This window comes from Bacillus rossius, chromosome 2, assembly GCF_032445375.1.
Source record: "Bacillus rossius redtenbacheri isolate Brsri chromosome 2, Brsri_v3, whole genome shotgun sequence".
Classification (NCBI taxonomy): Eukaryota; Metazoa; Arthropoda; class Insecta; order Phasmatodea; family Bacillidae; genus Bacillus; species Bacillus rossius.
In genome coordinates, this window is record NC_086331.1 from 106,101,074 (window position 1) to 106,116,125 (window position 15,052).

At 36.4% G+C, this 15,052-nt stretch overlaps 1 protein-coding gene across 3 annotated transcripts in view; it reads left to right on the forward strand.

The window, feature by feature from the left end:
- LOC134529569 (tetratricopeptide repeat protein 28) overlaps positions 1-15,052 on the forward strand; it is a 221,506-nt gene that overhangs the window by 145,695 nt on the left and 60,759 nt on the right. For all 3 annotated transcript variants that reach the window (XM_063363794.1, XM_063363795.1, XM_063363796.1), the window contains 3 exons: positions 3,919-4,205; positions 4,810-5,087; positions 9,294-9,543. In XM_063363794.1, coding sequence (XP_063219864.1) covers positions 3,919-4,205; positions 4,810-5,087; positions 9,294-9,543 — 815 coding nt within the window. The remainder of the gene's footprint in view (positions 1-3,918; positions 4,206-4,809; positions 5,088-9,293; positions 9,544-15,052) is intronic.

Genomic DNA, 15,052 nt, shown 5'->3' on the forward strand with positions numbered 1-15,052 from the left:
GTAACGGGTTTTATGTTACGGACTATATTCTCACGTGCAAGTTCTGTAATTGTCGGTTGGAACATGAATGAATAGATACTTCAAAAAAACACGTGGAAAGTGATTGTCACAAGAAACAAAAACTTGGAAGAGACAAGTATCACTTCAAGAAGCACAAGAAATTTCTAAAAAGGAAAAAAGTGAGAAAGAATCTTTCTTGAAGAACACTCTGAGGCCTTCATTGCTGTAGGAATCCCTCTGGAAAAACTTGATCATCCCAGATTACGGAATGGATAGCTGATAATGTAACTGGAGGTGGAGATTTGCCATGTTCCAATACATTGTGAAGAAAATACCTCCCTTTGATTGGTCATAAATTGATGGAGGGAATCAAGGAGAACATAAGAAATTAAGACTAGGTAATATTTTGTGATGAAACTACAGACAAAAATGGAAACTGTGTGTTTAATATCCTTTTTAATACAATGAAATCTTCATCAAATCAAGATGTGTAATTGGCTTCCTCAGTTGTTTCTGATATAGCCAATTCAACTATGTGCAGCCAGGCGATACTTTAAACACTAAACAAATACAATGTCATGTTTGAATATTATATTGCAATTGTGACACATTCAGCTCCATATGTGAATAAGTATGTTACTACTCTCCTTGGTGTCATTGGTGAACATTTGATCCATGTACAATGCTTGGCATGTAAAACAAGTCTTGTAGGCAGCATATGGCAGCAGACACTTAAAGAGTGGAAAAATTTTGTTATCAACGTTAAAAGTGCATTCTTGAACACTAGAAAAAGGAGACATACATACCTGACATTTTTAAGAGAAAGGTATCAGGTAGATCTAGAAGCAGTGAAATTATTTCCTCTGACAGTGCCAACATGTTGAAATTCTTGGTATATTGGCCAACACTTTGATGATATAACTGCATTCATGAATGAAATTTCCGATTGCAACAAGTCAGGTATGAAATATATAAATGATATGACTTAAGATTAACTTCAGGAAGTGAGAATTCAAGCATGTTTTATTCCTGAGAACTGCACAAAATTAATCAAGTTAGCAGAGTTTTTTGAAGAAAAGAGCATTCATTCCTGGTATCATACTTACTGCAATGCAATTTGGAAGACATGTGAACCAAGTTTGAGTTACTCAAGGATGGGTTATAATTACCTGCTGTTAAACAGAAAATGTCTCTTCTTCGAACTGTGAAGCAGGCTGAGGCCCGAATTCAGAGTTGACCTTCGAAAGCGCATCCAACTCTCATTCATCTGGCAGACTCTCCACCTCTCATACTTCAAAAACGCCTTTCGAATGACTGCCAGCTGAAAGCTTGTTCCCATCCACTTTCAGTGAAGATCTGGCAACATGGCACACAAATTTTCTTAGATCAAGTACTTGGAGTGTTTGTGGAAAAGCGCCCTATTTCATTTCGATTGTATTTTGTTTGCTCTCCCACTGAAAATAATATTTTGTTTGGATTGGGTTAGGGTTACCAGACACTGATAATAAAAAAGTATGACATTCATCTCGCAAAAGGAGGACATTTCACTAAAAAGGAGGACTATATATATATATATATATATATATATTAAAAAAGCCATGAATTAATTACAATGGAGTACGATATTTTACAATGTTTTGGCATTTAATACAGTTTCAGTATAAAGAATCAAACAAACTACGCATATACAGCATATTAAAAACACGTGCTTCTGCATGTGCTGCTACCTGTCAAGCTGTCATAGTACTACTTACTAGTGGGATGACTCTGCGGACAGCGCGCGCTTTGCCCAGAGTGTAACTGCAGGAATTATCTCACTTTATAAAAAAGCCGGAAATTTTGGAGCATTAAGGAAAATCCGGCCGGACGCAAAAAAATACATAAAAAGGAGGACATGTTCTCCTTTTGCCGGACGTCTGGTAACCCTACATGAGGTTGAGAAATTTTCTTAAGATGGATACGTTGCCTAAAATTATAGTGTTTTCTCCAGATGAAAAAGGTATTATTTTTGATCTCGTGAGAAAGCACAAAACCGTAATCGAAAACAAAACAAAAAAAAACAGATGCAGTTTCTTACAGAGAAAAAAAAATTGTGTTTCGAACTCTTGATCCCGACAAAAATCAAAAACTGGATTTTCATTTTTAAGATCATAAAAAAATTCAAAAACCTCGTCAATGTGATTTGGAAATTCATCCAAATCTTCTGCCATCGCTACAAAACACGTGTCTGATGCACACTTTGCGGGCGAAACGATTTCTTTGAAAACGCATATTTAATTCCAAAACATATTTTACATATCTGCCATATGACAAAAATGTTTTAAACAATTACAATCATACACGAACACGTTTTTATGTGGGAATTATATATTAAAACCATCAACTGCTCCGCCGATTTTCAACTGAACAGGCATTCGAATGAGCTTCAGACCACATTCACTTTCAAGTGGTTGGCTCTCCTTATCCAGCAGTCAACCAACCACTGAAAAACGTCTCTGCCGAGCAGCTTCAATTGAAAAGCCTTTCGGTGTGTGGATAACCGTCGAAAGAGCTCTCTGAATTCGGCCCTGAGGTTATAAATAAACTAAAAATGGCTGCTCAACAAAGCGAAACAAAACTGAAAACATTGATGTCTTCAGATCCTGCCAGAAGCATTTTTCATGCTTGTAGTGGAATGCTACATCCGAGGCATCTCATGGTTTACTAAAATTGAAAAAGACATTTAAACACTATTGCATGAACTGCACTTTCAAGGAACCAAGATTAGAACCATCATGTGTAATTGAAGGTTTAAGGGTCCTCAAGCTAATAACTGCAAAACAGTTGTAAGATCCAGATTGAGTGTGTTGACATCTGACCAATTCTTTTTCTCTCAGACCAGATTATCCTCCATTTTCAAGGTTCGCTCTCAAATTGCTGTGGCTGCCTGCATCCAACACTGATTCTGAGAGGTCTTTCTCAATGTATTCTTGTATTGTTAATGACCAGAGAAGACGACGTACCCCAGAAAATGTAGAAATATTTACAATGGTTTCTTACAAATTAAGACTTGAGTGACATTTTGTTTTTTATCAAATATTGTACTTTAAATTTAGTTTTAAATGAGGCCTACTTAAAAATGTTTATTTTCATTATCTTATTACATTATTTTTATTTTTAATATGTAATATTGCATGTGAAGGTTGCAAAAACCTTTTTTATTGTTAATTTAATATAATTTTTATTTCTTTTAAGTATGCACATTGTGACCAAAATAAATTGACTCTGTTTAATTAATGTACATATTTATACTTTTCAAACCATTAAAAATTATTTTAGACTTGAACCCACACACAATTTTATAACAAAACTAAAACTGAAATGCCTAACCTTAAAAAATAAATGTTATAAAAAAATAAAACAATTTTTATGGATCTCTAGCCATAACAGATGGTGAGTGATTGTTTATGACTTTGCTTCCTGAGCACAATCTGCTGCTAGCCTACAATGACAATAATGTAAAATATTTCAGCATTCAATTATAGCCTCAATTCATGCTTGTGCTAGCTAAAATCTTGAAAAGTAAGCTTTAAGCTTTATCAACAGATGAATGAGTATGTATTTTGTGTAAATAGCAGAGTTAGTAGTTTTGATTAAAAAAAATTTATTATTATTATTATTATTATTATTATTATTATTATATGTATATGTTTAGTTTATAGTAGATCCATTTTTCCATGGTTTTTTGCAACCAAGATTTTGCCAGTATCTGCTACTCAACAGTGTCTTGTTTTAGCTCCTTAAACATAATCTCCCATCCTTTTTATTGTTATTTTTTTGTAAAGCTTTTATTTATATTTACAATTGCTACTTGCAAATCTAGAATAATTGCAAAACAATGTTTCCGGTGGTTGCCTCACAGTAGAATGCTGGTTCCAGGGAACTGAAAGACAAAGTTGCCGAGGCGGATGCTGCCTGTGGCCTGGGTGCAGTGTACCAGTTGATGGGCGAGTACACCACGGCTCTGCGCTACCATCAGGCCGACCTGGACACGGCAGAAGAGCTCGGCTTGGCAGCCTTGCAGGGGAGAGCCTGTGGGAATCTGGGCACGGTTCATGAATCCCTGGGGAACTTCGAGGAAGCCGTCAAGTATCAGGAACAGCATCTGTCTGTAGCAGCCCAAACCAACGACAAATATGCAAAAACAATGGCATATAGCAGTTTGGGTGAGCACATCAGAATGCATTATCACTTTTTAAACTAACGCTTAGTTTTTCCACCCAAAAAAATTAAATTACCGTAGTTTTCTTGTATTTTGTGTGTGTTGCAGAACTGCGCTATTGTGTTTTTTGCGAAGTTTATAAACTCGGCCGTAGACATGATTCACACACAGTTTATAATATTGTCTTTAATAAACAATCTCACTGTACCTTGCAAAGAGAAGATCATTGCAATAGAAGAAATTGTATTTGTGGTGATTGTTGTTTTTGTTGTTGCTGCCATACTCTTAACCAACAACAGTTGGCCTCTTCTGCTATAATCAAGCATACTCCTGTAGATATTGGTGGCCACAAAGGTTGCATCAGGTTGTGTTCATCTTTGATTAGCTGCTACAGGATTAAGTTAGGTTTAGATTTTCTCTGTTCTGCCATATGAACAGGTAATCACAAATAAACAACCATTTTATGCCCTGTAGATGTAAATAAAACATTGTTTAATTAATGTTTACATTTTTTAAGTGTTGTTGTGGGTGTGTTCCATTGCATGAACTTTGTAAATTTGAAGAGTTAAAATGGAGGAGTTAATCTTTTAATCCATCTGTTTGATCAGGACGTATTCACCACACACTTGGAAACACATCTCAAGCAGTGGCGTACTTGCAACAAGGCCTGCAGATAGCTGAGAACCTGGGTAGACGTGAAGAAGAAGCTAGAATAAGGCACAGGCTAGGTTTGGCACTCTGGGGTCATGGAGATCTGGAAGGCTCACAGTGCCAATTGGAGCGAGCGGCACAGCTGTTAGAGTCTGTGCGCAAAGAAGTGCGTGGCTCGAGTGATCACAAATCATCTTTGTTTGATCTTCAGACTGCTTCGTATCAAGCATTAAAAGTAAGTGCTTGGTAACTTGAGATAGCTATAAGAATGATAATTCAAGGAGTGTTCAGATAATTACTGGACCACAATTTTAGTTTTGAATGTCTGCCTGAACTGTTTCACCCCCTGCCATGTCCAAATTATATTAGAATCTTCTTATAGTTTTTTTTTCAGCTCTGCAGATTTGTTATCCTTTTCTTAACTGTCTCAAATCTTTATTTAAACTTTAAATTATGTCATAGAAACAAATAAGGCGAAAGGGCCAACCTGGACTTAATAAAAAACATTTCGAAGAATATTTTGACTAATAATGCAGAATGTGTGGTCAGAAATAATGATATGTGGCATTTTGTTTGTTGTTGTAAATTATTTTTGCGGCCATAGATGTGATGTTATGTACTTCTCCTCTGCCCCGTCTTCATCTTATTATTATTACCCTTCACTCTATATCTTTGTCAGTAAGTGTGGTTGTCTGCTAAACAGTGCTGGTGCATGATGAATATTAAGAATTTATACAAGAATGCCATGTATGTTTAGTCAGCTTTAAACCAACACATGAAAGTATTTTTTGCACCAAATTCTGGCTTCTCCTTCCTTACATTATCTAATAGTTATGTTTATTGATTGAGTCATAATTTTAAATGGCAGTGTTCTTTAGAGGAAAAAAATTTATTTGAATGGCTCTCTGTCAAAAAAATTGTTCATTTTTCTTATTTTCATCGAACATAAAATGCTTTTTTAACTTGAACTTTTGCTCACTAGTTACAAAGACTGAGCTTCTGAAGTTATTTTATGTAGTCTTGTCATTTATTTTAGTTTTTATTTCAGTAATTTTTTCTAGTTTTATTTTTATTCTTCAAAAATAGACTAAGGAATGTTTTTCTTAAAAATTTTCTATAATAATAGTACTATTGAATTTTCTTTTGAAAATGACATGTTAACTAAATCTGTATATTGTAATAAGATGCATGTAGATTTAAATTAATTTCCTGGACATACACCACTGCTGATTAAAACTGGTTGTCAAAGAAAAACCTGAAGAATGCACAACAAAAATTAATACATTAACACTTGGTGAACAAGCCAAAATCAGCTGATTTCAAATTTGACAGTTTTAAATCAGCAGTGCCATATGGCCATAAAATACATTTTAATCTATCTTCTCCATTCCAAGAGTCATTCAAAGAACATGATGCAGGTAACTTACATGTTATTGCTGGAGGTGTTTTAGTACCTAGAAGTCTACCACAGCAGATGATGTATGAATGTAAAATATTTTGAAGAAAAAAAAGGAAAAGGGAAAAAATGTTGTGTGTGTATGTTTTTTTTTTCCTCCTGAAGATGTCTAGCCTGCCAAGTATACCGCACATAGAAAAGAACATTTGCTCTGATGTGCAGTGGCGTAGCGTGGGTGGGGCGGAGGGGGCGGCAGCCCGCGGGGGCGGGTCGCCGGTGAAGCGGGTTGAGATCTGATCTATGATTCATTCATTGCATGTGTCACACACACTATAATGTTCCATTTTTATCTAACATTTTGCGCACCAACTATTTTTTAGTATTTATTTAAAAGAAAAACTGCGAAATCACTGACAGAGCTCTTTTATAACGTTTGTTTGTTTCCATACGAACGGCAACACCGCATCACGCCGCGCCGCCCGGCGCGCGCGAGCCGAGTTGAGCGGCACTCATTATTATGTTCATTACTCATACAAAATCTTTTGTTTCACGCGTCGGCCCGTGTCGATGCCTCTCTTTCGCACTCATTGAATTTAGTACTACGCATTGTACTGTAAAGTTTGACCTTAACCCAGGGCAAACCAAACTATTTCCACAAACCGGGACACAGTAAAACTCCTATATTGCCCCGTACCGCGAGCGCAAGTAAACCCAAAAAAATATTAAAACCCAAATTAATAGCAGGCTTAAAAAATACTAATAAGGTTGCGAACAGTGAGAGGAGGCAGCAAGTTAAAAAGACGCAAAATTTATATGACAACATTTAATAAATATATATATATATCATAAAATCGTTTCATCACAAATCGGCGCTTCCATCATAAAATACATACCATATTACTACTTATAAAAAAATAGCTATATAATAATACTAAAAAAATACTTTAACAATTCCCCCCAAAAATTATAATTTGATCATATACTTCAGAGCTCCGAAAATTAAATATAATTACCAAAAAGGCATTAAAAATACATAAGAACATATTAATACAAATACAAATATAGATACGCACCGGGCGTATCACCGCTGTAAATACCAATTAACATAGGTGAAATCTAGCAAAAAATTGACACACCTTACATGCAAATAAAACTCTGCGCTTTAAAAACCCTCTTAGTGGAAAGTAGAGACCGTTTCGTGCAAGAAGCAATTGACTTTGCTAAGACTCTCTGCGAAAAACTCGGAATCGAACTCAAAACGAGAAGAATTCGCAGGAAAAAACGCATGCATGGCGATGAATCTTCTGAAGATGCAACTTTGTCTCACGAACAGGAAATCCGTCGAGAGATTATCTCATCATTCGACAAGATCATTCAAGAAATGACGACTCTATTCCAGAAAATTCAAGAAATATCGGACAAGTTCGGATTTTTGATGCCAGCGAAACTTTTGGACAGCAAGTTCGAGTGTGATCTTTCCCATGTATTAGAAGACATCGACAAGGACGAGTTTCAGATGGAGCGGAAGCGTCTTCAGCAGTTTGTTGTTGTTGCCTGTTCTGAATCAGAGGAAGATATAAGTGGTAAAGGACCACTGGAGCTCCTCCAGTTCATTCAAAAACTGAATCTCGTAATTTCGGTTCCAAATATAGTCATCTTGATTCGTATATATTTGACATTGGCGATTAGTGTTGCAAGTTGTGAGAGAAAATTTTCGAAGTTGAAGCTAATAAAAAATTACCTCAGATCTACTATGAGCTCCGCTAGACTATCAAACTTGGCTATATTGTCGATTGAACAAGAATTGGCTGCTAATATTGATTTTGACAAAGTTATTTCTGACTTCGCTGCTCATAAGGCCCGTAGAATCCGCTTGTAAAACCGCTCATCCTATTTTAACTTCAATAAAAGGTACCTCATTGCATGTGAAATTTAATTTTAATTAAGCACCTATAGAATGGGGGCGGCAAAATGGGTCTCCCGCCCCAGGCGCCGAGATGGCACGCTACGCCACTGCTGATGTGTAATGAAAACAGTCCTAACTTTGATTGCAATTTTTAACTTTGGGTTATTAATATTGTTTACTTAGTTGTATTGCTATCATAAATTGTGTGGTTTGTTAAATAGATCAATGTTAATGGTAAACCCTATCAATTTGCATTGCTGTAGTCATTTCTATGATGCAGTTTTTGTTGTATGGTATTTTTACAACATTAGCTTTATCAATATTTGCTGTTTTTGAGCTGTTATTTCTTAATTACATACTTTTTAAAGTAATATGTAATGTCAATATTGATATAAGTTAGTTTACTGTTTTTATTGCATTTATATTTCACTGGCATTGTTGGTAGGGATGTTTTAAAATAATCTCTCTTGTAGAATGTATACTCATGCTTATTGAAAAACACTTTTAAAATCAACATTTGGAGGATTCCTGTGTGTAACAATAAATAATGTAATGTGAATGTTCCCCGGTACCTGCAGTCACTTAGAGTGCGGTCAGCAGAAAACTTTGAGTACTCACCGTGCTTGCAAGTCAGTCAGCTTAGCATTCTGAGTGCTTGTGTTCGTGGTTATTAAAACATACACACACTCTAGAGCAAGCATGCCCTCAACGCTCGCATTTCAACCCTGAATGCCATGATTGCACCAAGTAGTAGCTATATGTCCATAAAAATTTAATGTGTTATGTCATTGTATTTATTAACCTTTTGCTTAAGTATAAAAAGTGATTTTAAATTTCCTCTGAATCTAGAGTACCCCTAAGAAAATATATGATAGATACCATAGATTCATGGGAAATATTTTTGCCATTCTTAGTTTGTAACTACGTCATTACATTAGTTCAGTTAATTTCAAAAAAAAATTCTAAACATTTTATGTTTTTAATTTACATCACTCAGAAGTGCCGTAGATTATTTAACATCAAGCATCTGTGTTCATTAAGAGAAAAAATGATACCTTTTGCATGTGGCCAATTGAAACTAAACCTTTAAAAGATTAGTAATTTTGTAAGGAAATGTCAAAATTATACTTTTTTTACAGAAAGTGTTGGTGAGCCTGGGTAGACAAGAAGAAGCATTACTAGTTGCGGAGCGTTGTCGCACAAGAGCATTTGTAGATCTCCTTTTGGAACGTCAGAACTGTGGACAGAGAGGAAATCTTAGGGTGGAAGACTTCATCCCGTCATCTCTGGAGCAACTGATAGAAAATGTTAACAGACAGAAAGCTTGTGTTCTTTACTACAGCCTTGCTGCTGGATGCCTCTATGCCTGGTGTATCGTTCCTTCTAAAGGTATTGATTTGTTTCAAATTATTAGTTGCATATACAATGATCACAACAGTGTTTTGTAAGGACATGAATTTGTGCTTTGTCACAACTCACTTGTAGAGATCTTTCTTAGTTTCTTTGAATACTAAGCAGTGTAGCACTATTGGGGATGATTGGTCTCTGATTACACTTATAATTAACCAAAGACTACTTGTTATAGAATCCAGGTGATGCAACAGAACTTATACAAGAATCTTGTTCTTTGCACACTATTTTTTTCTTTAGTTTCATTCTACATTTTACTGATAATAAACTTAATTTTAATTTGTCTGTTAACACTATATTGAGATGATTGGTGGGTGTACCAGTAAGGAAACAGCACTTCTTGGTTATCCTATAGTAGCAGATTCAGAACATAACATTATTCTAGTTCCCCTCTTCCAAGAAAACATTTTTTTCTGTGTAAATCATTATCAGAAGGAACTTTTAAATGAACATGCAAGTGAATTATTCTGAGATTTAAGGAATCGGTTCCTACAAGTAAACATGGTTTGTAAAGGAAGATATTTTTTTTGGATAATAACTTATTTAATGGCAGGTCATACAAGAGATAAGTAATTGTTGTTATTGAAAGTATATTTGTATATGTGTGTAGGTATATTCTGACTACAATTATAATATTATACTGGCTGTTGACATAAACTGCTGTGTTTTAAAGTTTTGTATTTTGAGGGTATTTTTGAAATAATTAGTCTTTTAACATATTATATTTTTTAATTTCCGCTTCCAACAGTAAGTTTTCATTTTCTAGTGGTATTTCAACTAGAAAATACAACAGGGGCTCACTCTCCCAGTTTTTTATACCTTGGCTTAGTTGCCCTGAAATAATGGAGTCAGTACTTACATTTTCACCATTGCTCCAAATTCATTTTTCACTGCTTGGAATCTGGTTCTAGGCATCATGGTTTGGCACAAACTGGTATTCTTGAAGTGGCTTATATCTTATTGCATTGTTAAATGCATATTTTTGTGATTTGTACATACAGAGTAAACAAGTGAAGAAACTGTGACAAGATTCACTGTAACTAAGAAGTTCCACAAGAAACATCGACTTAATTCCTTATTCAGACAGCAATATAGCAGTGTCTAGTAAATGAGGTAATTTTATCTGTTTACTTTCAATTGCAAATATCCACCATAAGCAGAAATATAATCCATAAAACATAATGGTGCACTGCTATCAGGTACAATTAATAGAATTAGTGATTATACAAACTACTTATTAATTTTTACTGGTCATCATTTTAACAATTACTAATACTGATTACCTGTTCAGTAATAAACAGGACAGCCACTAGACTGGGAATGAGCCATGAACTATTGCTGTAAGGAAATGTTATTAAAGATAGCTGAGCATGTTAGAAATAGCTTAAGTGACAAACTGCATGCTCTGGCTACAAATGACGTCACTTCTGCCACTTTCAGCTGTAGTTGTTTACCGTCAGACCCTCCGAACCAGAGGTGAAAGATGATACACAGCCCGCCTTAGGATTACTTTAATCTTGTGCTTCTCTTTTCTTTCCGATTTCCTATTCCTGTAAAAGACTGCAGTTCCAGTGTTAAAATACTTACTGTTTTATGTGATTGAACATTTAAAAAATTGGAGAAACTAAATTGATAGGAAACCCTAATATGCATTATACAACAAAGATGCGGCACTTTTAAATGATGCTTGGATTGTTTTTCTCCAATTTTTTATATTATTGCGAAAAATGTGTGCAGTGGCTTCTTTATTCCTCCAGGCTGTTGGCCAGTTACACATTTAATGGAAGTTAACATAACAGATATAATGTTGATAACTTTTGGTTTAACTGTAGGTGCAGATACCTGCCTGAGAATGTCAGTCAAAGCAGAATCAATATTTATGTTAGAGAGTATTAAAATCTAGGCTTTGATATAAGTAGTATATATTGGGGGCTCCGGAAACAGGCTTCCAGGCTGTGGAGCGTATGGGCACGTCCGCCATCTTGGATTGTGACGTCACGGCGGCCATCTTGGATGACCTTGACCTTTGACCTTGACCTTTAATTTGATCCTCGAAAATCGCCAAAATCCGTCAAAATTGGGCAAAATTTGCCCAAAATTCCTCAAAATTCGCCAAAATTTCCATTTATGTGGAAATAAATTCCGCCAAAAAATCTCAAATAATTCCACAGTTCAAAAATTAGGATTTCGAAAATCCTCAAAAGTCGCTTTGCCCTAGAAAAAACGAAAACTCCTAAAAGCGGCTTAAAACTCCTAAGAGCTAGCCGCTTATAAGCCGCCGACCTTGAAAATAAGGATGTCATGGCAGCCATATTGGATGATGACGTCACCGTTGCAAATTTTGTTACGGCCGCCATCTTTAACTTTTTTATTTATTATCCGATTTTAATGAAAAAAAATTAAAAATTATAAAAAAAAATCCATTTAATAAAATTTTAATAAAAGATTTATAAAAATTATATTTTTACGACACGGAGTTCGGAGTCCTCGGTTCGAACCCGGTGAGGGCAAAAAAATTAAAAATGGCGACCGATCCTTCCCCCCGTGGTGTGTGCTAGCAGACTGACTCCCACCACTTTTTTTCAAAGCATATAGATCGTCATCTAGTATGACGTCATGTCCGCCATCTTGTCTTTGATGCTGGAAGCCATCATCAATGTATCGTCGGCGAGAGTGCGCTCACGCCATGTTAGTTTAGTTCTTATCCGATAGAGTGCAGTAATCATTTATTACTGTGACACCCGCCATCTTGAAATTTGGCCGCCATCTTGAAAATCCGTAATTATTTAGCTAGAAATTCGGGAAAAGTTCCAAAATTCATTAAATAAATCACTCATTAATTTACATATTGATTCGATCGATTCACGTCCTCGGTTCGATACCCGATCGATGCAATAATGTTTAATTTTATGAAAAAATAATAATTTCAATAAACCATGTTAAACTTTCGTAAAGAGACTTTAAATCCTCTACTACCATCATCCTATCAGACGTCAAGACTACCATATTGGAAATTCGTAATTTTAATGCTAGAGATTCGGGAAAAAGTTCAAAATTCATTAAATAAATTTGTAATCAATATACTGATTGATTGGATCGACTAAGGTCCGTGGTTCGATCCCTTGTCGATACAAAACAACATTAATATTTTAAAAAAGTACCACTAAAGTGTAAGGTTTGAGAAAATTAAAAACACCGCAAGTTCTTTTAAAAAAACTTTTATTTCATACATACTACACTACTACAAGTACAAAAAAAAAACACTGACAAATTACTAAAGTTTTGTGGATTTCTCGATTCAAACACTCTTCTTATTGTACGTACTAAGCCTTTTACATGACTTTAAATGTCTATACGATCCGTTCATCACCACAGCCAGAGACGGACTGAAGTTCATATCACTTATATAGTCTCATTAGCCGGTACAACACATGAGTCGAAACAATAACCATGTTCATTATACGTCTCGGAGCATTTTTTATAATGACGATGTAAGCTATCGAGACGTGAAATTAGTTTATTACATTTTATACACTGAAAATGTATTCTTTGAACATTATTAGAACAACCGCTCCTTTCATGTCTGCGCGCATTTGAAGTTCTAGTAAATGATGCGTCACAATATTTGCACTGATGCGATGCACGCTCTTCATGAATTGAAGTCTGGAATGCAGATGGTGAAACTTCAGCTGATGGTGGAACAGCACATATCGAAGTCTCCTCCAGCGTTGTCAGAGGCGTTGCCAACGGGATCTGCTCCAACATCGTCGGCGCCGACGTCATGGTTCTCGTAGTCGATGGTACATCCTCCATCGAGTACGACGTTAAAGTCGGTAAAGATGCCATCGAAGTCTCAAGAACAGCCAATTACGCGACTTATACACCAGAAGAAACAAACTAGGTGATCCGTACACCGTCAACGGCAGTAACAAACTAAGCGTCCTGCTGTATAGGACTCGTTAATATACATTAACCGGTTTGAATAATACGATAGTCAAATCAAGAACAATTTACTAAAATACTAGAGTCAAAACAACATTAAAAAAATAGAAGCACCGTCAACAAAAAAGGAAGCACATTTGGAAGCACCTTCAAAAAAGGAAAAAAAAAATTGGAAGCACCATCAAAAAAAGGAAGCACACTTGGAAGCACCTTCAAAAAAGGAAAAAAAAATTGGAAGCACCGACTACGAAAAGGCAGCATATTTGGCAGCACCGACAACGAAAAGGCAGCACATTTGGAAGCACCGACAACGCAAAGGCAGCACATTTGGAAGCACCGACTACGAAAAAGCAGCACATTTGGAAGCACCGCCTTCGAAAAGGCAGCACATTTGGAAGCACCGACAACGAAAAGGCAGCACATTTGGAAGCACCGACAACGAAAAGGCAGCACATTTGGAAGCACCGACTACGAAAAGGCAGCACATTTGGAAGCACCGACAACGAAAAGGCAGCACATTTGGCAGCACCGACAACGAAAAGGCAGCACATTTGGCAGCACCGACAACGAAAAGGCAGCACATTTGGCAGCACCGACAACGAAAAGGCAGCACATTTGGAAGCACCGACAACGAAAAGGCAGCACATTTGGAAGCACCGACAACGCAAAGGCAGCACATTTGGAAGCACCGACTACGAAAAGGCAGCACATTTGGAAGCACCGCCTACGAAAAGGCAGCACATTTGGAAGCACCGACAACGAAAAGGCAGCACATTTGGAAGCACCGACAACGAAAAGGCAGCACATTTGGAAGCACCGACTACGAAAAGGCAGCACATTTGGAAGCACCGACAACGAAAAGGCAGCACATTTGGAAGCACCGACAACGAAAAGGCAGCACATTTGGAAGCTCCATTATCGAAAAGGCAGCACATTTGGAAGCACCGACAACGAAAAGGCAGCACATTTGGAAGCACCGACAACGAAAAGGCAGCACATTTGGAAGCACCAGCATCGAAAAGGCAGCACATTTGGAAGCTCCATCAACAAAAAAAAAAAGGCAACAAGGAAGCACAAGTTACGAGATCTAAGTCTTAGAAATCAGAATACAAGAAATAAAAACATTAAATTCTTATAATTTAAATTGTTTATTTTATTGCTTTACATTATACAAATGCAAGTAAAACAAGCCATTATTGTATGTAGCCAGCATTCCTCAGTTCCTTGAGTATGAAGGATATTTCTTTGATGCACGAATAGTTTCCTGCACAAAGCGAACCATGTAGAAGTCTTAGCCGGTCAACCAATATGTTTGGATCTTTCCATGATGTGTAATCAATCTCTTCTACCACCATCTTCCTTGCACCTTTATAAATATTATGATCTCTGGTGTCTTCCGTTTTACCACCAACCTCAGGGTAACTTTCATGTTTGAGACGGTGATCATCACAAGCTTGATCAGATTTATTTAATATATCACGTCGTTTCCACCGTTTCGGTCTCAGGACACCGCCACATTCTTCGATCTTGGCAGCTTTAGGTGCTT